A 23,637-nucleotide genomic window follows, 5' to 3' on the forward strand; every position below is an offset into this window, starting at 1 on the left:
GCTAGGAAGGGGGTGCTGCATTGTAACCTGTTACACCCTAAATATAGGAGGGGGGGGGATCCTCAGGAGGGCGAGGGGTTAAAAGGTGACAGTGTGGGGGGCTAGGAAGGGGGTACTGCATCGTAACCTGTTACACCCTAAATGTTCAGGAAGGGGGGGGGGGGGAATCCTCAGGAGGGCGAGGGGTTAAAAGGTGACAGTGTGGGGGGCTAGGAAGGGGGTACTGCATCGTAACCTGTCACACCCTAAATACAGGAAGGGGGGGAATCCTCAGGAGGGCGAGGGGTTAAAAGCTGACAGTGTGGGGGGCTAGGAAGGGGGTGCTGCATTGTAACCTGTTACACCCTAAATATAGGAGGGGGGGGGATCCTCAGGAGGGCGAGGGGTTAAAAGGTGACAGTGTGGGGGGCTAGGAAGGGGGTACTGCATCGTAACCTGTCACACCCTAAATACAAGAAGGGGGGGGGGGGGAATCCTCAGGAGGGTGAGGGGTTAAAAGTCAGCAGCTACAGCTTTCGTAGCTGCTAACTTTTAACATACACAAAAAACGGCTGGAACTCCGCTCCCTGATATCCTGTGTTCCTGCCTAGTCGCTGACCCTGCTTTGATCCTGACCTCTGCTGACCGTCTCCTGTTGAACCCCTGGCTTGCCTGACCATCCTTCTGCCTGATCCTCTGTACCGCGCTGCCCGTGAGTTACTGAACCCGGCTTGTGACCCTGACCATTCTCTGCCTGCTCCTCCGGTACCTCACTGCCCGCACGTTGCTGACCTGGCCTCCCTGTCTACGCCTGACGCTACCCAGACGATCCATCCATCCCGCACGGATCCAGTCACTACTGTCCAAACCTGCCAGCCCCTTCACATCAGGCTTTCCCCCGGTACATACCCTCGGCGGACCCCTCTACCACAGTTGGGTGCACTGAGGGGCCGCGACCTGGTCTCAGTCCTGCGCCAAGTCCATCCCCACCATCAGGGGCTTTGGTGAAAAGGCAGACTGGGGCTTAGACTCCGCCCCCTGGGGAATCCTGTTCTGTGGGTCACTAGAGATCCTGCCGGGCGGTGCCTGACAGTACCTTACAGCCTGCCTGACCATTCCACCTCTCCAGCCCTGACTACGCCTGTGTTCCTGAAGCCTGCTACTTCCTTGTGTCAGTCCACCCATTTCTGGTCATACCCGGATCCCTAACAAGCATGCTGTAACTTCGCCAATTCAGGGTAATCGGTATTTTGCCATATGGGACTATAGTGGGTAAAGACAGAGACCTGTTGCAACTGCTTAGTCTTGTTCCAGACTTTTTGAATTGGGGCGTATGTAGGCAAAAGCCTATCAGATTGGGCAAAGCCTCCGGCCTCCAATCCTAGTGGAAGATCCACCACCTGTGTGAAGTAGAATGGTATTGGAGGAACCGGGAGGGGGGTAACTGCTGGGTCGGGGAGGGTCCATACCAGAGGTGGGCCATCAAGCAGTGAAGCCAGGCGTTAGGCATTGCCAATCCACCAGCATCCTTTGCCCACTGTAAATGTTCAAGCCGTATTTTAGGAGCTTTATCGTGTCACAGCAATTTTTTTCATGAATATTATTTAAATGAATATGAATTTATTTTAAGCACCTTTCGGCCGATAGGCTGTCTTCACACTGAGCAGTTTTTGCTGAGAAAAAAAAAAAATGCATCCTTTTAACCACTTGCCGTCCGCCTACTGTTTTTAAACGGCAGGATGGTGGCACTCCAGGGGCGGGTTGCCGTTCATAAACGGCACCTGCTATTTCTAGTTGTGCGCGCTCCCTGGGAGCGCGCAGCACCGCGATCCAGTGCCCGCTGTGTCCTCCGGACACAGTGAAACACCGATCGTCAGACGGGACCTCTGTACGAGGTCCCGATCATGTGATCACTGATTGGCCAATCAGTGATCACATGCAAAGTAGTAAGCAAGATGTCACTTCTGACATCATTGCTTACTATGTGTGAAATCTGTGAATGATCACAGAGGTCACATGGTACAGGGCTATTCACAACAGCCTTGTACCATGTGACAAGCTCTGACCAATCACAGCTCACACAGTATTTCTCAATGGCTGCAAAAATGCAGACAGAGAGAAGGAGAAATGATTGCTTTTACGTCCTATATGGGTGTAAAAGCAATCACTGTGAAAAAAAAATATATAATCTTTATCACCCCCCACAAGTAGTACAGTGTCACCATGGTGACATTGTACTGCTAGGGTGACAGTATGTAAAAAAAAAAATATAAAAAATAAAATAAAAATGTAAAAAAAATGTTTAAAATTATAATTTTTGGTTATAAACTAATTTGGCGTATTTTATTTTTTTTTTTTTTTTACTAAAAAGATAACGGAATAAATTTTGGCCAAGATTTATGATGAAATATTATTTATTTGCAAAATTCTATAAGAAAAACACTTTTTTCAAAATTTTTGGACATTTTCATTTACATAGCAAAAAAAATAAAAATCCCAGCGGTGAATAAATACCACCAAAATAAAGCTTTATCGGTCTCAAAAAAATGGTAAAAAATTCATATGGGTACAGTGTTGCATGACCGCGCAATTGTCATTCAAAGTGTGATAGCGCTGAAAGCTGAAAATTGCCCTGGACAGGAAGGGGGTAAAAGTGTCCGGACAGGAAGTGGTTAAATTCGGGCGTGCCGCCCTACCCATGCTGTCATTGGCTCCCGAAGATGCCAATCACCGGGTCCTGGTCAGCCATTCATGGCCGGGACTCGGTGATGGGCGGAGCAGCAGACAGGGGAGAGATCTGTGAGTGTAAACAACACAGATCCCTCTCCTGTCAGCGGGGACATGCTGCTTTTAATCCCATAAAGCAGGGAGATAAAAACCAGCACGCCCCCTAGTAAAGCACAACATAGTACACATCAATCACACAGTGATTATCGAGGATCTCCAACGGGGATGAGGACTGTTTTGTTTACTAACAGTTCACCTCCCTGTCAGTTTGGGCACACTCCACAGCACAGCCATCCAAAGCAGTGTGCTTACAGTGAAGCACACAGACGTGGCCCCCTACTAAAACACTCCCTGCACACAGTTAACCCTTTGATCGCCCCAGATGTTAACCCCTTTCCTGCCCAGTGTCATTAGTACAGTGTCAGTGCTTTTTATTAGCACTGATCACTGTATTGGTGTCACTGGGGATGTTGGGGGGGGGGGGGATGTTGGGGGGGGGGGAATGATGGGGGGGTTGGGTAAACCTTTCCGGAGGGCAAATGGTTAATACTCAAAGCCCAGCCGAAAACAACAAAAAATAATAAGACTTTTCTCTGTGTACACTGCACTTCTCTATAATCCAAAAATACCAAATGCAAACAAAACGCTCCCGAGTATAAAAGTATCATAGATCCGGCAAGCAGGGTGACACGGCCGCAACATTGCATGTGATGTCGCTACTGTGACCCCTTGTGGTTGGCTACAGAAGAAAAAAAAAAAAAAAGAAAAGATTTCCACTTTAGTGCCCAGTCATACCGGTGCGATTTGGGAATTGAAAATCGTACCTGAAATCGCGTCTAATGAATGTGAATGTCGGGGTCTTAACACGTGCGATTTGCTGCAGCGCGATTTCTAAAGTAGTTCTTGCGTGGCTTTTTCTGCAATTGATTGCGATTTCATGTACATAGAATAGAATGGAAATCGCTCTGCAAATCGCAAGAAATCGTTAAAAATCTTCACAAGGAGCAATAAAGACTCCAGAAATTATGCTGAAATTGCACACAAATCGCAGCGGTGTGAGCTAAAGCAGAAGTTCACCTGTCAACAATAAATAATGCACATTTTTTTGTTAGGAAAAAATGTGCATTTATTACGCATAAAAATGTGCATCTGTTACTTTTTGTTAGGCAAAAAAAATGTACCTTTATTACTTTTTGTTATGCATAAAAATGTGCATTTATTACTTTTTGTTATGCATAAAAATGTGCATTTATTACTTTTTATTACGCAAAAAAATTTGCATTTATTACTTTTTGTTATGCATAAAAATGTGCATTTATTACTTTTTATTAGGCAAAAAAAAATGCATTTGTTACTTTTTGTTAGGCAAAAAAATTTGCATTTATTACTTTTTGTTAGGCAAAAAAATGTGCATTTATTACGCATAAAAATGTGCATTTGTTACTTTTTGTTATGCATGAAAATTTGCATTTACTACTTTTTGTGGCAGGAGCCTGGAAAGCATTGCACTGGCGATGAGCAGATCTCTGATGCCGGTCTCCTGCAGATCTGTCAGTGTATCTATGTACTCGTACCTCGATATCTGCTGACAGGAAGAATCGATGAACTACCACAGCGCTCATAGCGTCGTGGTAGTTCATGGAGAACTTACAAGCAGTCAGCTGCAAAGGCTGCTGGGACTTGTAGTTTCTCATTCAGTGACGCAACTGAGCGGTTTTCTAAATTTTGACAGCTAGCGGGGGGTGATAAGATCGGGGGGCCGGTCATTTCAGAACATATTACACATATTACATGTACAGGTGTAACATGTAATAAAAAGTGAACTCATCCTTTAAGCCCGGGTTCACACTGATGCTGTGCGGAATTTAGACCGGTTTTCTGTGCGAATTCTGCACCGCATCACATCACAATCGCACCCCGTTCAGGTGAACCTCTGCGGGTTTGTATGTTAACAACACCCCGAAATTGGTTCACAAAAACGTGGTGCGATGTGCAGAATCGGATCGCATAGGTGTGAATACCCATGCGATCCAATTCTAGTGCCGACCAAAAAAAAGGTCCTGGATTTGAGCCGTAGAAAATGTATGGCTAAAATCGCACTGCACAGAATTTGCATGGGATTTGCACAGGAATGCGGTGCGGTTCTTGTGTGCTTCACATGCGATATGCCGCGCCACAGAAGTGTGAAGGCTAAAGCAATAATTAAGGTTCAGGTTTTTTTTTTTTTGTAAAATAACAAACCTGTCTATACTTACCTGCTGTGTGCAGTGGCTTTGCACAGACCAGCCCAGATCCTCCTTTTTGCGGGTCCCCCGCCACCGCTCCTGGCTCCTCCTTTCTGTCGGGTGCCCCCACAGCAAGCAGCTTGCTATAGGGGCACCCTAGCAGGAGCACTCCCGATTATTCACACATGGAGCCTCAGCTCATCCCCACCCCCTCTGTCTCCTCATTGGCTCACTGGCTGTGATTGAGAATGTCGGAGCCAATGAGGAGGCAGCGACCCGACACAGTCAAGGTTCTCGTGCACATCGATGGACCGTGATGGGGCTCAGGTAAATATTAGGGGGGCTGGGGGCACTGCTGCACACAAAAGGTTTTTTTACCTTCATGCATAGAATACATGGAGGTAAAAAACACCTTTCCAACCACTTTAAGGGCCAGTTCACACTCCATGCCTTTCAGTTGCTTTTTTCTGCATCCAAAATGCAGAGAAAGAAGGTGATATGGTTGTCGTAGTTCACATCAGGGCTTGTAGCTCCAGTGCATTCTGGTTGCAGGAAAAACCGTAGAACAGGCTGCATTTTTTTTTGCACAGAACTGCACTGGAACGTGGTAAAACGCATCAAAAACACACTGGAGCGTACCAAACGCACAATGGAACGCACCAAACGCACACTGGAACGCACCAAACGCACACTGGAATGCACATGTCCCTATTTCAATTGAAGAAAGAGAGAGGGGAAAAAATTAACTGGAATGCATAAAAAGCACACTGGAACACTTGAAAAATGCATAAAAAATGCACATGCGGAAACGCATTCGGAATGCTTCAGGACTGCATTTCTATAGTGTGAACCAGCCCTTAGGCTCCATGCACACTAGCGTGCCATGTACACCAGATTTGGCCCTTTGCTCGCTTTAATTCGGCCCTTGGGGCACTATTTCATCCACAGATACCAGTAATGGGGCATAATTTGCCCCATTGAAACCAATGAAAGGGCACAATTCCTCCCAATGAAACAACAATGGGGCACAAATTTTCCCAATGACATACAACAATGGGGCCCAATGACACCAACGAAGGGGCACAAATCTCCACAATGACATACAACAATGGGGCCCAATGACACCAACGATGGGGCACAAATCTTCCCAATGACATACAACAATGGGGCCCAATGACACCAACGATGGGGCACAAATCTCCACAATGACATACAACAATGGGGCCCAATGACACCAACGATGGGACACAAATCTTCACAAATGACATACAACAATGGGGCCCAATCACACCAACGATGGGGCGCAATTTATCCCAATGACATACAAAAACAGGGCACAAATTTTCCCAATGACATACAACAATGGGGCCCAAAGACACAAACGATGGGGCACAATTTATCCCAATGACATACAACAATGGGGCACAATGACACCATGATGGGGCACAATTTATCCCAATGACATACAACAATGGGGCACAATTTATCCCAATGACATACAACAATGGGGCACAATTTATCCCAATGACATACAACGATGAGGCCCAATGACACCAACGATGGGGCACAATTTATCCCAATGACATACAACAATGGGGCCCAATTTATCCCAATGACATACAACAATGGGACCCAATGACACCATGATGGGGCACAATTTATCCCAATGACATACAACAATGGGACCCAATGACACCATGATGGGGCACAATTTATCCCAATGACATACAACAATGGGGCCCAATAACACCATGATGGGGCACAATTTATCCCAATGACATACAACAAAGGGGACCAATGACACCAACGATGGGGCACAAATTTTCCCAATGACAGACAACAATGGGGCACAATTCCTGTCACTGACACCAAACATCCCAAAAGAAAAAAACCTCTCTATGCAATACACACTAAACTGAGCATGTGCAGAGTGACTCCTAGAGCTCTGTACTATCAATAGATGGATTGGGGACAGTGGAAGAAGGGGAAGATCAGAGAAGACAGGATCAAACAGCCTTTTTACACAATGCAGAGGATTAACACAGAAAAATGCACAGAAAGAAGGTGATATGGTTGTCGTAGTTCACATCAGGGCTTGTAGCTCCAGTGCATTCTGGTTGCAGGAAAAACCGTAGAACAGGCTGCATTTTTTTTTGCACAGAACTGCACTGGAACGTGGTAAAACGCATCAAAAACACACTGGAGCGTACCAAACGCACAATGGAACGCACCAAACGCACACTGGAATGCACATGTCCCTATTTCAATTGAAGAAAGAGAGAGGGGAAAAAATTAACTGGAATGCATAAAAAGCACACTGGAACACTTGAAAAATGCATAAAAAATGCACATGCGGAAACGCATTCGGAATGCTTCAGGACTGCATTTCTATAGTGTGAACCAGCCCTTAGGCTCCATGCACACTAGCGTGCCATGTACACCAGATTTGGCCCTTTGCTCGCTTTAATTCGGCCCTTGGGGCACTATTTCATCCACAGATACCAGTAATGGGGCATAATTTGCCCCATTGAAACCAATGAAAGGGCACAATTCCTCCCAATGAAACAACAATGGGGCACAAATTTTCCCAATGACATACAACAATGGGGCCCAATGACACCAACGAAGGGGCACAAATCTCCACAATGACATACAACAATGGGGCCCAATGACACCAACGATGGGGCACAAATCTTCCCAATGACATACAACAATGGGGCCCAATGACACCAACGATGGGGCACAAATCTCCACAATGACATACAACAATGGGGCCCAATGACACCAACGATGGGGCACAAATCTCCACAATGACATACAACAATGGGGCCCAATGACACCAACGATGGGACACAAATCTTCACAAATGACATACAACAATGGGGCCCAATCACACCAACGATGGGGCGCAATTTATCCCAATGACATACAAAAACAGGGCACAAATTTTCCCAATGACATACAACAATGGGGCCCAAAGACACAAACGATGGGGCACAATTTATCCCAATGACATACAACAATGGGGCACAATGACACCATGATGGGGCACAATTTATCCCAATGACATACAACAATGGGGCACAATTTATCCCAATGACATACAACAATGGGGCACAATTTATCCCAATGACATACAACGATGAGGCCCAATGACACCAACAATGGGGCACAATTTATCCCAATGACATACAACAATGGGGCCCAATTTATCCCAATGACATACAACGATGGGGCCCAATGACACCAACGATGGGACACAGTTTATCCCAATGACATACAACAATGGGACCCAATGACACCATGATGGGGCACAATTTATCCCAATGACATACAACAATGGGGCCCAATAACACCATGATGGGGCACAATTTATCCCAATGACAAACAACAAAGGGGACCAATGACACCAACGATGGGGCACAAATTTTCCCAATGACAGACAACAATGGGGCACAATTCCTGTCACTGACACCAAACATCCCAAAAGAAAAAAACCTCTCTATGCAATACACACTAAACTGAGCATGTGCAGAGTGACTCCTAGAGCTCTGTACTATCAATAGATGGATTGGGGACAGTGGAAGAAGGGGAAGATCAGAGAAGACAGGATCAAACAGCCTTTTTACACAATGCAGAGGATTAACCCCTTAGGTTCCACAGTGAGTATAACCAGCACGCTTTCCTGCATCTACAGACTGATTGTACTGTTGGGGGTTTAGGAACACTTTAAAAATCGTATCATTGTAATATTACTTCCCATGCAATCCTCACCTCTCACAGTATTGGAAGCCTCCCAGATATACCATGTCAGCCGGTAATATATAATCCACCTATCAGCAATGACATAACTCCTCCTCCCTGATCATTGGGCGATAGGATCTTGTGATGCCATAGGCAGGTTATTACCTTAAAGGACTTGTCTGCTCCATAAAAAGGTGACATACCTTCACCCACCTGGGATTTTATCATCCAACACCGGGTTTGTTGCAGTCCTCAGATTTGGCAAAAAAACAAATAATGACACAACGTAGACTAGAATGGATTCTGCTGTCATCTCCCGATCTCATAACCTGCACACAAGGGGCGGGCGGGTGATGTCACAGACGCCATCACAACCGCAGCTCCTCTCCAATGTGACTACAACATGCCTGAGATGGAAGATTCAGGTAATGGAAGGAGTGAGCTCAGACGTATCTAAACCCAAACAAAGATGTCACATATTACAGCTAACCACACCCTTAGATGTGGTAGCTGCATTAGTTTTCCCTTTTTTAGGCTTTTTGCCCCTTAAACCACTTCCCGTCCGGCCGTTGTGTATAAACGGCCAGACGGTGGCAGTGCAGGGTTGGGTGGTTGTTTATAAACATTCTCCCCACCCCCTGCTTGTGCACTCTCCCTGGGATCGCGCAGCAGCGCGATCTGGTGCCCACTGTGTCCTTCGAACACAGTGGGACACCGATCGTCGGACGGGACTTCTGTGCGAGGTCCCGATCATGTGATCACTGATTGGCCAATCAGTGATCACATGAAGAGTAGTAAGCAATTATGTCACTTCTGACATCATTGCGTACTACGTGTGAAATCTGTGAATGATCACAGAGGTCACATGGTACAGGGCCATTCACAACAGCCTTGTACCATGTGACAAGCTGTGACCAATCACAGCTCTCACAGTATTTCTCAATGGCTGCAGGAATGCAGCCAGAGAGAAGGAGAAATGATTGCTTTTACAGCCTTTATAGGTGTAAAAGCAATCAGTGTAACAAAAGAAAAAAAAAAAAAAATCATCGCCCCCCACAAGTAGTGCAGTGTTACCATGTACACCTGTATTGCTAGGGTGACAATATGCAAAAAAAAAAACAAAAAAACAAAAACTAATATAAAAAAAATTAAAAAAAAAATGTTTAAAAATTATAATATTTGGTTATAAACTAATTTGGATTTTTTTTTTTTTTTTTATACTAAAAAGATAACAGAATAAATTTTGGCCAAGATTTATGATGAAATATTATTTGCAAAATTTTATAAGAAAAGCACTTTTCAAAATTTTTGGAGTTATTCATTTATATAGCAAAAAAAAATAAAAATCCCAGCAGTGAATAAATACCACCAAAATAAAGCTTTATCTGTCTCACAAAATGCTAAAAAAGTCATATGGGTACAGTGTTGCATGACCGCGCAATTGTCATTCAAAATGTGATAGCGCTGAAAGCTGAAAATTGGCCTGGACTGGAAGGGGGGGGGGGTGAAAGTGTCCGGACTGGAAGGGGGGGGAAAGTGTCCGGACTGGAAGGGGGGGGAAAGTGTCCGGACTGGAAGGGGGGGGAAAGTGTCCGGACTGGAAGGGGGGGGAAAGTGTCCGGACTGGAAGGGGGGGGAAAGTGTCCGGACTGGAAGGGGGGGGAAAGTGTCCGGACTGGAAGGGGGGGGAAAGTGTCCGGACTGGAAGGGGGGGGAAAGTGTCCGGACTGGAAGGGGGGGGAAAGTGTCCGGACTGGAAGGGGGGGGAAAGTGTCCGGACTGGAAGGGGGGGGAAAGTGTCCGGACTGGAAGGGGGGGGAAAGTGTCCGGACTGGAAGGGGGGGGAAAGTGTCCGGACTGGAAGGGGGGGGAAAGTGTCCGGACTGGAAGGGGGGGGAAAGTGTCCGGACTGGAAGGGGGGGGAAAGTGTCCGGACTGGAAGGGGGGGGAAAGTGTCCGGACTGGAAGGGGGGGGAAAGTGTCCGGACTGGAAGGGGGGGGAAAGTGTCCGGACTGGAAGGGGGGGAAAGTGTCCGGACTGGAAGGGGGGGAAAGTGTCCGGACTGGAAGGGGGGGGAAAGTGTCCGGACTGGAAGGGGGGGGAAAGTGTCCGGACTGGAAGGGGGGGGAAAGTGTCCGGACTGGAAGGGGGGGAAAGTGTCCGGACTGGAAGGGGGGGAAAGTGTCCGGACTGGAAGGGGGGGAAAGTGTCCGGACTGGAAGGGGGGAAAGTGTCCGGACTGGAAGTGGTTAACCGCTTGCTGCCCTTAGGTTTACATGGTCAGTCATGATCCCAGTAACTTGAATGAATTTTTTTTTTGAGCCAGCAATGCTCTCTAGTGTAAAAGTAATCAGAGCGGCTATATAGCCAATGGATCGCTTTTACATGCGACGGAAGGTGGTTCCTCCCCTCCTCCTCCGCCTTTCCGGGCTCCCCGGTGGAAAGGGAAAGCCAGCGCTTCCGCCGGCTGACCATAGATAGGGAGGAACGGAAATTCCCCGACAGGGGCAGACTGACCATTTGAGCTCTCGGGCGCAGCCCGAGGGCCCGGGATCAGTAAGGGGCCCCATGAGATGCCCCTGGAACCTTTCATAGGTTTTTTCATAAGCTTTTTTAGGTGTGGTTTGAGTGTGGGCAAGGACACAGGGGCCCCATGATCCCCTATTGCCCGGGGGCCCCATGAGCTGTCAGTCCGCCCCTGTTCCCCGATCATTCCTATGGTCCATGAAACCAGAAGCGATGAGGATTTTGACGCTTAAGGTCTCCGTTTATTGTAAACGAGCCATTACCAGCTTGTGAAAGCAGATGCATTGGAGGACAGAGGAGAGATATGGGGGTCTAACAGACTCCAGATCTCTCCATAAAGAGGACTTGTCACGACTAATGTTGTCACAAGGGATGTTGTTCATTCCTTGTGATAGCAATAAAGTTGATCCAAAAAAAAAAAAAAAAATTGTAGATGTACACAGTGTAAAAAAAAAAAACCACAAACAAAATTAAAAAATCATAATAATTAAACAATAATTTAAAAAATGGAAAGCATCCTGTCCCCCGTGCAAATGCAAACATGCACCCCTATGTAAATGGTGATCGCACCGCACATGTGAGGTATCGCCGCAAACGCCGGAGCGAGAGCGACAATTCTAACACCAAACACCCTGTTTACCTCTAAAATGGTAACCTGTAAAGGTTTTTAAAGCATCACCCATCAAGTACCAGAAGTTTGCTGCCATTCCACGGGCGTACACAATTTTAAAGCTTGACGTGTTGGGTATCTATTTACTCGGTGTAACATCATCTTTCCTATTTTACCCCCCCCACAAAAATGGGCATTATATTTTTTTGTGCATTAAAATTCATTAAAGCATATTTTCATGCTTTAGCATTTGAAAAACCGCCGCACAACTATCGAGTGGCATAAAAAATTGCAACGACCTCCATTTTTGTCACCTGGGCTTTTGCTTTCTGAAAATATAGAATGTTTGGGAGTTCTGAGCAATTATCTAATTTCAAAAAATTACAAAAAAAAAGAAAAAAAAAAAGATTTTCTTACATATATGGGATTTCTGGGTTTTTGCACATAAAGGATTTTGAATTTACACCAAATGCAGGCCATACATGGTTCGAATTCTGAACGATTTTTTGTCCAAAAATCGGAAACGTTGTTCGCTCGGTAATCCGATGGAGTCATCATTGATTTCGAAAATCGGCCGACCGAGTCATAAAGTTCACCCCATATAACAGGCGAAACTTCTGTTCCTTCCAGGTCACGGCTTATGTGCATATTCTTTTTGGAAAAACGATCGTACGATTTGACCATCATCGGGTTGAAAATCGGTCATTTTTCACAAATTTTCCAACATGCCCGATCACCGAAAAGAGGAAAAACCACAAAAATCGGCCGATGCCATTGACCCACAGAGCGAAAATCAGCCGATTATTCTTAGATCTGATTTTCGGATGAAAAATTGGTCAATTTTCGACCCATGTATGGCCAGAATCGGGCGGCTCGCGGTGAAGTCCCTGTGCTCTCTGCTCACCAGCAGCTCGCGGTGAAGTCCCTGTGCTCTCTGCTCACCAGCTCACAGGCAGCTCGCGGTGAAGCCCTTTTATTAGTTACATTGTTTCCAGTCCTGACTACAGAATATCTCCCTCCAGGTTCTAAAAAAGGGGAGTTTGTAGTCTTGTTCTATGGTGACAACGCTGCTCCTCCATAGATACAGTAGGGTGAGTGTTGTCCCCCTATGTGTGTTACTGGCAGGATCAACGAGTGAAAACAAATAAAGAAATTTAATAAAACAAAAAAAAAAAAAAACAAAGAAAAAAAAAAAGGAAACAACAAATCTAAGGACTGTCGAGCTGCAATTTATTACATGTGCTGGTAGATTTAGAGATGCTTCAAAACAAGCGTAACAAGGAATAAAAAGCTGACCACAGTGGCTCACCTTAATGTCGGTGTTCTCAGCCGCTTCCATCAGCTGCTCCTCCAGCACATGTACAGACTCTGAGGCCAGGACTATTAGTCGCTGAAGGATCTAAAAAATAAAAATAAACAAAGGAGCAGATGCTCATTATACACCATTCCGCCACCTTACTATTCCCAAATATCAGAAAGAACGCACACATGGCTACAGAGTTATTACACTACAAGGGACAACTATATCCTGATATTCAGGTTTATTCACAGCATAGTAGTAGAATACCCTGTTGCTTAGGAGGCTGGTTATAGGAAAGCTGAACCGAACCAGTCCTTTTAACTCTGCGCATGATTCTGAGTATCCTGACCTCAGCCCAGCTGCACAGTTACCTGAGAATTAAGTCACTTCCTCTAGGGGGCCCTGTGCTCACTGCCTGGCACCATAGAGCTGGATTGGCATTTGTCATTGAACAACAGAATTGGACAGTCCACCACTGGCACCCTGTGCTTTTCACAGATGAGAGCAGGTTCACCCTGAGCACATGTGACAGACATGAAAGGGTCTGGAGAAGCCGTGGAGAACCTTCTGCTGCCTGTAACATGGTTCAGCATGACCGTTTTGGTGGTGGGTCAGTGATGGTCTGGGGAGGCATATCCATGGAGGGACGCACAGAGCTCTACAGGCTAGACAATGGCCCCCTGACTGCCATTAGGTATTGGGATGAAATCCTTGGACCCATTGTCAGACCCTACGCTGGTGCAGGGGGTCCTGGGTTCCCCCTGGTGCGGTGGGACCTGGGTTCCCCCTGGTGCGGTGGGACCTGGGTTCCCCCTGGTGCGGTGGGACCTGGGTTCCTCCTGGTGCGGTGGGACCTGGGTTCCTCCTGGTGCGGTGGGACCTGGGTTCCTCCTGGTGCGGTGGGACCTGGGTTCCTCCTGGTGCGGTGGGACCTGGGTTCCTCCTGGTGCGGTGGGACCTGGGTTCCTCCTGGTGCGGTGGGACCTGGGTTCCTCCTGGTGCGGTGGGACCTGGGTTCCTCCTGGTGCGGTGGGTCCTGGGTTCCTCCTGGTGCGGTGGGTCCTGGGTTCCTCCTGGTGCGGTGGGTCCTGGGTTCCTCCTGGTGCGGTGGGTCCTGGGTTCCTCCTGGTGCGGTGGGTCCTGGGTTCCTCCTGGTGCGGTGGGTCCTGGGTTCCTCCTGGTGCGGTGGGTCCTGGGTTCCTCCTGGTGCGGTGGGTCCTGGGTTCCTCCTGGTGCAGTGGGTCCTGGGTTCCTCCTGGTGCAGTGGGTCCTGGGTTCCTCCTGGTGCAGTGGGTCCTGGGTTCCTCCTGGTGCAGTGGGTCCTGGGTTCCTCCTGGTGCAGTGGGTCCTGGGTTCCTCCTGGTGCAGTGGGTCCTGGGTTCCTCCTGGTGCAGTGGGTCCTGGGTTCCTCCTGGTGCAGTGGGTCCTGGGTTCCTCCTGGTGCAGTGGGTCCTGGGTTCCTCCTGGTGCAGTGGGTCCTGGGTTCCTCCTGGTGCAGTGGGTCCTGGGTTCCTCCTGGTGCAGTGGGTCCTGGGTTCCTCCTGGTGCAGTGGGTCCTGGGTTCCTCCTGGGGAACAACAATGCTGGGCCTGATGTGGGGAGAGTATGCAGACAGTTCCTGGAGGATGAAGGAATTGATACCATTGAATGGCCCCCACGCTCGCCTGACCTAAATCACCTCTGGGATGTCATGTTTCGGTCCATCCGACGCCCCCAGGTTGCACCTCAGACTGTCCAGGAGCTCAGTGATGCCCTGGTCCAGATCTGGGAGGAAATCCCCCAGGACACCATCCGTGGTCTCATTAGGAGCCTCCCCTGACATTGTCAGGCATGCATACAAGCACGTGGGGGCCACACAGACTACTGAGGACCATTCTGAGTTGCTGCAATGACATTTCACCAACATGGACTCGCCTGCTGCATCATTTCTTCACTTGGATTTTCGGGGTGTCTTTGAATTCAGTCCTCTGTAGGTCGATCATTTCCATCAAACGATGGGGCGTATTTACATTCCTCACCAATCACCCCGTCCATGTCAGTATAGATATACAGAGCAGGAGATGTTTCCCCCATTGAGATCTGATGGGTTTTCAAAGTGTTCCTTTCATTTTTTTTTAGAGCCGTGTAGATTGGATTGGGTAACATTTATAGATTGGATGATGTTAATAAGATTTTAAACATTTGGAATCAACATTTGTTATTTTTACATAATATGGTTGGAATATATATATATATAAATATTAAAAAATAAAATAAAAAATAAAGAAACAATACCTAGATCAAGGTTTGATCTAGTTCAGTGCCAGGGTAAGTGTTTGGGTCAAGGTGGGGGTCAAAGGTCAGGATTTTTTTTTTTTTAATTAATATCAGTGTTTTTTTTTAACCTAAAAAACACAGACACTAATTTAAAAAAAAAAAAATCCTAACCTTTGACCCCCATCTTGACCCAAACACTTACCCTGGCACTGAACTAGATCAAACCTTGATCTAGGTATTGTTTCTTTATTTTTTAATATTTATTTTTTCTTTTTACCTAAAACTAAATGCGCACTATTGTTTCTGGGCTGTACTGCGGGTGCAAACAACAAATAACACACACATATATGGTATCGCTGCGATCGCCAAGAGCTGGAGAATTTATTTTGGGTTGTTCTTTGGTGGTAGGTTATGGTAGTAACAAGAAACACACAGCTAAATAAAAAAAAAATTATTTTTTTTTTTTTACTATTTTGGGCCAGTTTTCCTTTGATAATAAAAGAAAAAATCAGGAGCTATCTATTACCATTTACCATCAAATGAAAGCCCAATTTATCCTGCAAAAAAAAAAAAAAATAAAAAAAATAAAAAAAAAAAAAAAAAAAATCGCAGTATAATCCACCTGGATGTACAAAGTAGTTGTGATGATATGGATGGTTTTACGATCACATGTCAACGCTGCAGAATTGTGCTCAGGCATTTACATTTGTTTTACCCTCAGGCTTGAAGGGGTTAAAAGTCACATGTTGGTAGATTAATTCTTCCTCTATAGTAACTCCTCAGGTAAATAATGGATTCCAAATAGAGGCAACGTGCCGTCACTGAGTTCTTAATTAAAGGGGAGTGCAGGCTGTCCGACATCCACAGAAGGCTAATCGAATGTTTATGGAGATGACACCATTGACAAGAGCAGCATTTTGTCACTGGGGACTCTCATCAATGGAATCACCTCCGTAAACATTCTGTAGCACTTTTGGATGTTGCAAAACCCTGCAACCCTCCTTCACAAGAACTGATTTTTGGTAATAGAGGGAAGAATAGTGCCCCATCCTTGGTGTCAGTGGAAGGAATAGTGCCCCATCATTGGTATCAGTGGGAGGAATAGTGCCCCATCATTGGTGTCAGTGGGAGGAATAGTGCCCCATCATTGGTGTCAGTGGGAGGAATAGTGCCCCATCATTGGTGTCAGTGGGAGGAATAGTGCCCCATCATTGGTATCATTGGGAGGAATAGTGCCCCATCATTGGTATCAGTGGGAGGAATAGTGCCCCATCATTGGTATCAGTGGGAGGAATAATGCCCCATCATTGGTGTCAGTGGGAGGAATAGTGCCCCATCATTGGTATCAGTGGGAGGAATAGTGCCCCATCATTGGTGTCAGTGGGAGGAATAGTGCCCCATCATTGGTATCAGTGGGAAGAATAGTACCCCATCATTGGTGTCAGTGGGAGGAATAGTGCCCCATCATTGGTATCCGTGGGAGGAATAGTGCCCCATCATTGGTATCAGTGGGAGGAATAGTGCCCCATCATTGGTGTCAGTGGGAGGAATAGTGCCCCATCATTGGTGTCAGTGGGAGGAATAGCCCACCATCATTGGTATCAGTGGGAGGAATAGTGCCCCATCATTGGTATTAGTGGGAGGAATAGTGCCCCATCATTGGTGTCAGTGGGAGGAATAGTGCCCCATCATTGGTATCAGTGGGAAAAATAGTGTCCCATCATTGCGGTCAGTGGGAGGAATAGTGTCCCATCATTGGCGCCAATGGAAGCTATAGTGCCCCATCATTGGCATCAATGGAAGCAATAGTGCCCCATCATTGGTGTCAGTGGGAGGAATAGGGCCCCACCTTGGGTGTCAGTGGGAGGAATAATGCCCCATCATTGGTATCAGTGGGAGGAATGGTGCCCCATCATTGGTGTCAGTGGGAGGAATGGTGCCCCATCATTGGTGTCAGTGGGAGGAATGGTGCCCCACCTTGGGTGTCAGTGGGAGGAATAATGCCCCATCATTGGTGTCAGTGGAGGAATAGTGCCCCATCATTGGTGTCAGTGGGAGGAATAGTGCCCCATCATTGGTGTCAGTGGGAGGAATAGTGCCCCATCATTGGTATCAGTGGGAGGAATAGTGCCCCATCATTGGTATCAGTGGGAGGAATAGTGCCCCATCATTGGTGTCAATGGAAGCAATAGTGCCCCATCGTTGGTGTCAGTGGGAGGAATAGTGCCCCATCATTGGTGTCAGTAGGAGGAATAGTGCCTCCACATTGGTGTCAGTAGAAGGAATAGGGCCTCATCTTTGTTGTCAGTGGAATGAATGGTGCCCCACCTTGGGTGTCAGTGGGAGGAATAATGCCCCATCATTAGTATCAGTGGGAGAAGTAGTGCCCCATCATTGGTGTCAGTGAGAGGAAAAGTGCCTCATTATCGGTGTCTAGGGCAGGAGTCCTTTGTGCCCCATCATTGGTGTCATTGGGCCCCATTGTTGGTGTCCTTGGGGGGAACTGTGCTTTATCTTTAGTGTCCTTGGGGGGAATTGGGCCCCGTCATTGGTGTCACTGGGCCCCATCGTTGGTGTTATTGGGAGGAATTGTGCCAGTGTTGGGAAATATGCCCTATCATTGATCCATTGGGTCAGTGAATAAAAATAGTGCCCCAAGTGCCGGATAAAAGCAAACAAAGTGCTGCATCTGTCCATCCCTGTTATAGGGGAAAAGTTACTCCACCAACATGTGATATTTGACCAACCAATTTAAGTGAATAAAAAAAGTTCTGCCCGCTTTTGCACGACTTTCTGTACAGACCTCGTCTATACTTGATGACTATCAGAAGGTACGGGGGGGTGCAGCAGGCCATGGCACAAACTGAAATCCATCGAGGGCCGGCTTTGTCCCAAATATGCTTTAATGCAAAAATTCTATCTGACTGGAGCCAACCTTTAAAATACATCCTGAGAGAACGCGGCCTCTGCAGTCAGCTAGAAGCAATCCTACCTTAGTCACTCCATGCAATGACCGGCCCAGGCTTGACAGTCCCTACAGGAAGGGCTGGTCTGCCCAGAAGCCCTTTTCCCTCTGTTGCTCATCATGGCAACGAGAACATTAGTTAATGGAAATTTCTACGCACTCAAAACTGTTAACACCTCTGAGTGACGGGCAAAGACGTGCCAAGGCAGCCTGCAGCCCCTCGGGGGTTCAAGTGTTTTCTGGAAATGTAGCATTGGTTGCTTCTTAAGACCATCCTGGCAGAGATCCGGGTGCCAGGCAGCAACATGCCCAGATGGTATCTCAGTGCAGCCGAATTCGGGCCCTTCAGTCTCAAGTCTGTCGCACACCTCGCCCCTTAAAGTGGATGGAAACTCTACTTTGCACTGTAAATATCTCCTAAACGATCACCGTCTAGGACAGGGGTGGGCAACTGTGCCCTTCCAGCTGTTGTAGAACTACAAGTCCCATGAGGCACTGCAAAACTGACAGTTACAAGCACGACTCTCAAAGGCCGAGGCATTGTGGGACTTGTAGTTCACCAACAGCTGGAGGGCCACAGTTGTCCACCCCTGGTCTAGGAGATGTTTGCTGTAGAAGTGCCGGTGACGTCACATGCGCACCGAGTGCCGTCCATCGAGAGGGCCATGCCGGGGTCAAAACTTTGTTCGTGCATGCGCGGGAGTGAACACATTGCAGCTCAGCCAATCAGACGGCCGCAGCTCACGAAGCTCAGAAGGAAGACCAGGTGAAGATGGAAGACCCGAGGAGCCGTGACAGCACTCCGCTGCCTGGAGGGCTTCCTTTTCAGGCAAGTCTTTCATAATGTGCAACGCATGCACGCGGGAGTCACTTTTTACGGCACACTGCTCTAAAGGAACGTCACGGGCATGTCATTCTTTCAGAGCGCATGCGTCTGTGCTCTACGCAGGTAAATATCTCCTAAACGGTGCACATTTAGGACAGTTTCTCAACCTTTTTTTTTGGTCAAAGCACCCTTTAACCCCTCACCTACAGGACACTTCTACCCCCTTCCTGCCTACAGGACACTTCTACCTCCTTCCTGCCTACAGGGCACTTCTACCCCCTTCCAGCCTACCGGGCACTTCTACCCCCTTCCTGCCTACAGGGCACTTCTACCCCCTTCCTGCCTACAGGGCACTTCTACCCCCTTCCTGCCTACCGGGCACTTCTACCCCCTTCCTGCCTACAGGGCACTTCTACCCCCTTCCTGCCTACAGGGCACTTCTACCCCCTTCCTGCCTACAGGGCACTTCTACCCCCTTCCTGCCTACAGGGCACTTCTACCCCCTTCCTGCCTACAGGGCACTTCTACCCCCTTCCTGCCTACAGGGCACTTCTACCCCCTTCCTGCCTACAGGGCACTTCTACCCCCTTCCTGCCTACAGGGCACTTCTACCCCCTTCCTGCCTACAGGGCACTTCTACCCCCTTCCTGCCTACAGGGCACTTCTACCCCCTTCCTGCCTACAGGGCACTTCTACCCCCTTCCTGCCTACAGGGCACTTCTACCCCCTTCCAGCCCAGGCCAATTTTCAGCTTTCAGCGCTGTCACACTTTGAATGACAATTGCGCGGTCATGCAACACTGTACTCATATGAATTCTTTATCATTTTTTAGAGACAGATAGAGCTTTATTTTGGTGGTATTTAATAACCTCGGGGATTTTTCATTTTTTGCTAAACAAACCAAAAACAACTGAAAATTTTGAAAAAAAGTTTCTTAATTTTTGTTATAAAATTTTGTAAATAAGTGATTTTTCTCCTTCACTGATGTGCGCTAACGAGGCTGCAGGGATGGGCACCGATAGGCTGCACTGATGGGCACTGATGAGGAGGCACTGGTAGATGGCACTGACAGGCATCATTGATGGGCACTGAAAGGCAGCACTCACTGATAGGCAGCACTGACGGGCACTGATAGGCAGCACTGACTAGCATTGATAGGTGGCACTGACTGGCACTGAAAGGCAGCTCCGATGGGCACTGATATGTGGCATTGAAGGACACTGACAGATGGCACTGATGGACACTGACAGGTGGCACTGCTGGGGCCACACTGATCATCAGGGCACACTGATCATCAGTGTACATGTCCCCTCTTAGTAATGTCGATTACCGGCTCTCCTCTCCTCTGTCAGCGTGACAGCTCGTGAGGAGAGCAATTCCCATAACCAGCATTTCCTTATTTACATGCGACCAGCTGTGATTGGACACAGCTGATCACATGACCGAACCAACGTCTTTGGCTCTTTCCACTGATAGCACCGAGGGACACAGCACACCACCGATCGCCACGCTGAGCGCCCCCGAAGCCACGCATGCGCGGTTAGAATGGGAGGACGTCATATGATGTCCTCCCAGAACGAGAGAACCGCCTTGCGCACGTCATTACCTTATATGGTGTGTGGGAGGCGGTTAAATTATGGACAGTCCCGAGGCACTCTTTAAAATTATGGACAAACTAGATGCTGTGCAGGCTGCTGACATCCTCCTTATCAACTAATGATGTCATTGGTTGTCAGGATGGCGGTGGCTAGAAGGTCGTAATGGCGCACAATGAAAACATGTGGCTTTGTGTAACTAGAAGGCAGGTTTGTTCCACCCTCTGGCTTGTATACAAGTTTTGAACAATTTTTTTTTAGACATTTTGCCAAGGCACCCCTGAAGAAGCTTCAAGGCGCCCCAGGTTGCCTGGGCACCCTTGGTTGAGAAACGCTGGTTTAGGAGATGTTTACATTACCTACAGGTAAGTACTATTACAGGTCTACCTGTAGGTACAAGTGTAAAAACAGACTTTACTACTACTTTACAAATTGCAACTACTATTTTGTTTTTCTACAGGTCATCTGCTTTCATGAGATATTGTTTTGGGGGTTTTAAGTACATTTTTATGCAAATAATGAGCATTTTGGTATATGTGTTCATTTTCGTACCCTTCTGTAGGCATTAGAGATTTTCATGACTTTGTCAGAAAAAAAAAAACAACCTTGAAAGATGTGATTTTTGCACTCTATAGAGTACCCATAGATTATTTTTCTTGAAGTACATTATAGGACACAGCCAGATCTCCATGACAAATAGGAAACCAGTCTTCCCATCGACATCATTCTGGAGCACAGGGCAGATCCGCCTCTCTCTCTTTCCCATCGGACGTCTTTTCTCAAGGGTTGTCCATTCAGGGTCCAGTTGGACATGGCCTACAAAAACCACTAAGACGGCATCCAAGAGCTCAGCTGTGGCTCTGGAGGAGTTTCACATTCTTGATTGGGTGGAACTCCATGTTGCACTCCATAGAATACCATAGAATCTTTTTTTTTGAGTACATTATAGGACACAGCCAGATCTCCATGACAAATAGGAAACCAGTCTTCCCATCGACATCATCCTGGAGCACAGGGCAGATCCGCCACTCTCTCTATCCCATCGGACGTCTGTTCTCAAGGGTTGTCCATTCAGGGTCCAGTTGGACATGGCCTACAAAAACCACTAAGACGGCATCCAAGAGCTCAGCTGTGGCTCTGGAGGAGTCTCACATTCTTGATTGGGTGGAACTCCATGTTCCAGCCTTATTGGCAGTCCACATTCTAGAAGTGAACAACTGGCAAGAGGACTCTCTCAGCCATCAGAGTCTGGATCAAGGGAAATGGTCTCTAAGCCAATAAATGTCTAGCAGGGTGGAAAATCGCTATTGCGACAGAAGATCCGGGAGAAGGGGACTACGCCATGGAGCATTGGCAGCCAACTGAACAAGATCCGCGAACATGGCCCGGGGTAGACAATCTGAAGCCACGAGCATAACTGTTTCGTCTTCCCACTCGATCATGTGTAACAACTGAGGAACGAGCTTTAGAGGGGGGAAAAGGCATATATTGGGGAGTGTTAGTGCCAGGAAGCTACTAACACATCTAGTGCCTCTGCCCAAGGATCCTGACCTGGACACAAATATGAGAACCTCACCACCTCACCTCACCAACAGCTCCACATCTGCCACCCCCCTCTGCCAATCCCTTCACTGGCCCAGCGCATCAAATTCAAACTGCTAACTCTGACCTACAAAGCCATTCACAATGCCTTCCCCAAACTACCTAACCGACCTGATACCCAAATACTAACCTACCCGTGCCCTTCGCTCCTCACAGGTCCTCCTACTCTCTAGCTCCCTGGTCTCCTCCCACGCCCGATTGCAGGATTTCTCCAGGACTTCCCCCATCCTCTGGAACTCCCTACCCCAATCCATCCAACTGTCACCTACCCTCCTCACCTTCAGGCGCACCCTGAAAACCCACCTCTTCAGGGAAGCCTACCCCACCCTCACCTAAGAACTGACCTCCTCCACTCCTCCCACCACTCTATCCCCCACAGCCATTTCCTCCTGTACCACTTTGCCCTCCCTCCTAGATTGTAAGCTCGAAAGAGCAGGGTCCTTGAACCCCTCGTGTATTGTATTGTTTCTGTCTTGTCTCATGTACTGTCCCCCTTGCTATTCTACAGCGCTGAGCAAACCCTTTGGCGCTATATAAATACTGTATAATAATAATAATTGAGTCTGGAAGCAAGCAGATCCTTGTCTAGCGTGCCCCATCATTGTTATATCTGGAGAAAGATCTCCAGAAGTAGAGACCATTTCCCTTGATCCAGCTTCTCCTGGCTGAAATAGTAGTCCGCTTGCAAATTGTATTGTCTACTCCCGAAATGTGGACTGCCAGATAAGGCTGGGAGTGAAGTTCCGCCCAAAAGGGAACCTGAGACACCTCCAGGTGCCACCTTGGCGGTTGATGTAGGCCACGGTCGTGGAATTGTCAGACCGGACCCTGAGCAGACAATCATTGGGAAGAGAAGTCCAATGGGACAGAGCTTTAGGATGTTGATGGGAAGACTGGTTTCCTATCTGTCAAAGATCTAGCTTTCCATGAACAGAAGAGAATTGCGACTTTCACGGCTGTCTTGCCAACTCCAACCTAACTACTGACTGAGAACAAACAAGCAGATTAGGAGCTGCAACTTCCTAGTTACTTTCATGATCTGCAAACTTGCTTTCTTGTACCCTCAGTGCAACTGACACAAAATTGGGGGTCCCCTTACCTGAGCGCTCGGTTGTCTTTTGGTCCACACTGATGCTTTCTTATCCTTAGGTGTTGCAATGAACATGACCGGCAACTGGGCACGAGCCGATGTAAAGCCATCCTGAATCTCCTTTATTTCATCATCTACCAGCAGGGAAAAAAAAAAAAAAAAAAAGGACGCTAAAAAAGGTAAAAATCTAA

The 23,637-nt window shown here is 47.5% G+C and overlaps 1 protein-coding gene across 1 annotated transcript in view; it reads right to left on the reverse strand.

The window, feature by feature from the left end:
• Positions 1-23,637, reverse strand: part of LOC149430723 (nucleolar protein 6-like) — a gene marked incomplete at both ends in the record, with an annotated part of 41,830 nt that overhangs the window by 12,038 nt on the left and 6,155 nt on the right. The window contains 2 exons of the mRNA XM_089666056.1: positions 13,122-13,211; positions 23,456-23,580. Coding sequence (XP_089522182.1) covers positions 13,122-13,211; positions 23,456-23,580 — 215 coding nt within the window. The remainder of the gene's footprint in view (positions 1-13,121; positions 13,212-23,455; positions 23,581-23,637) is intronic.

The sequence above is a fragment of the Staurois parvus genome, unplaced genomic scaffold (assembly GCF_062004578.1).
Source record: "Staurois parvus isolate SC_StPar_1 unplaced genomic scaffold, SC_StPar_1.0 ptg002496l, whole genome shotgun sequence".
Taxonomy (NCBI): domain Eukaryota; kingdom Metazoa; phylum Chordata; class Amphibia; order Anura; family Ranidae; genus Staurois; species Staurois parvus.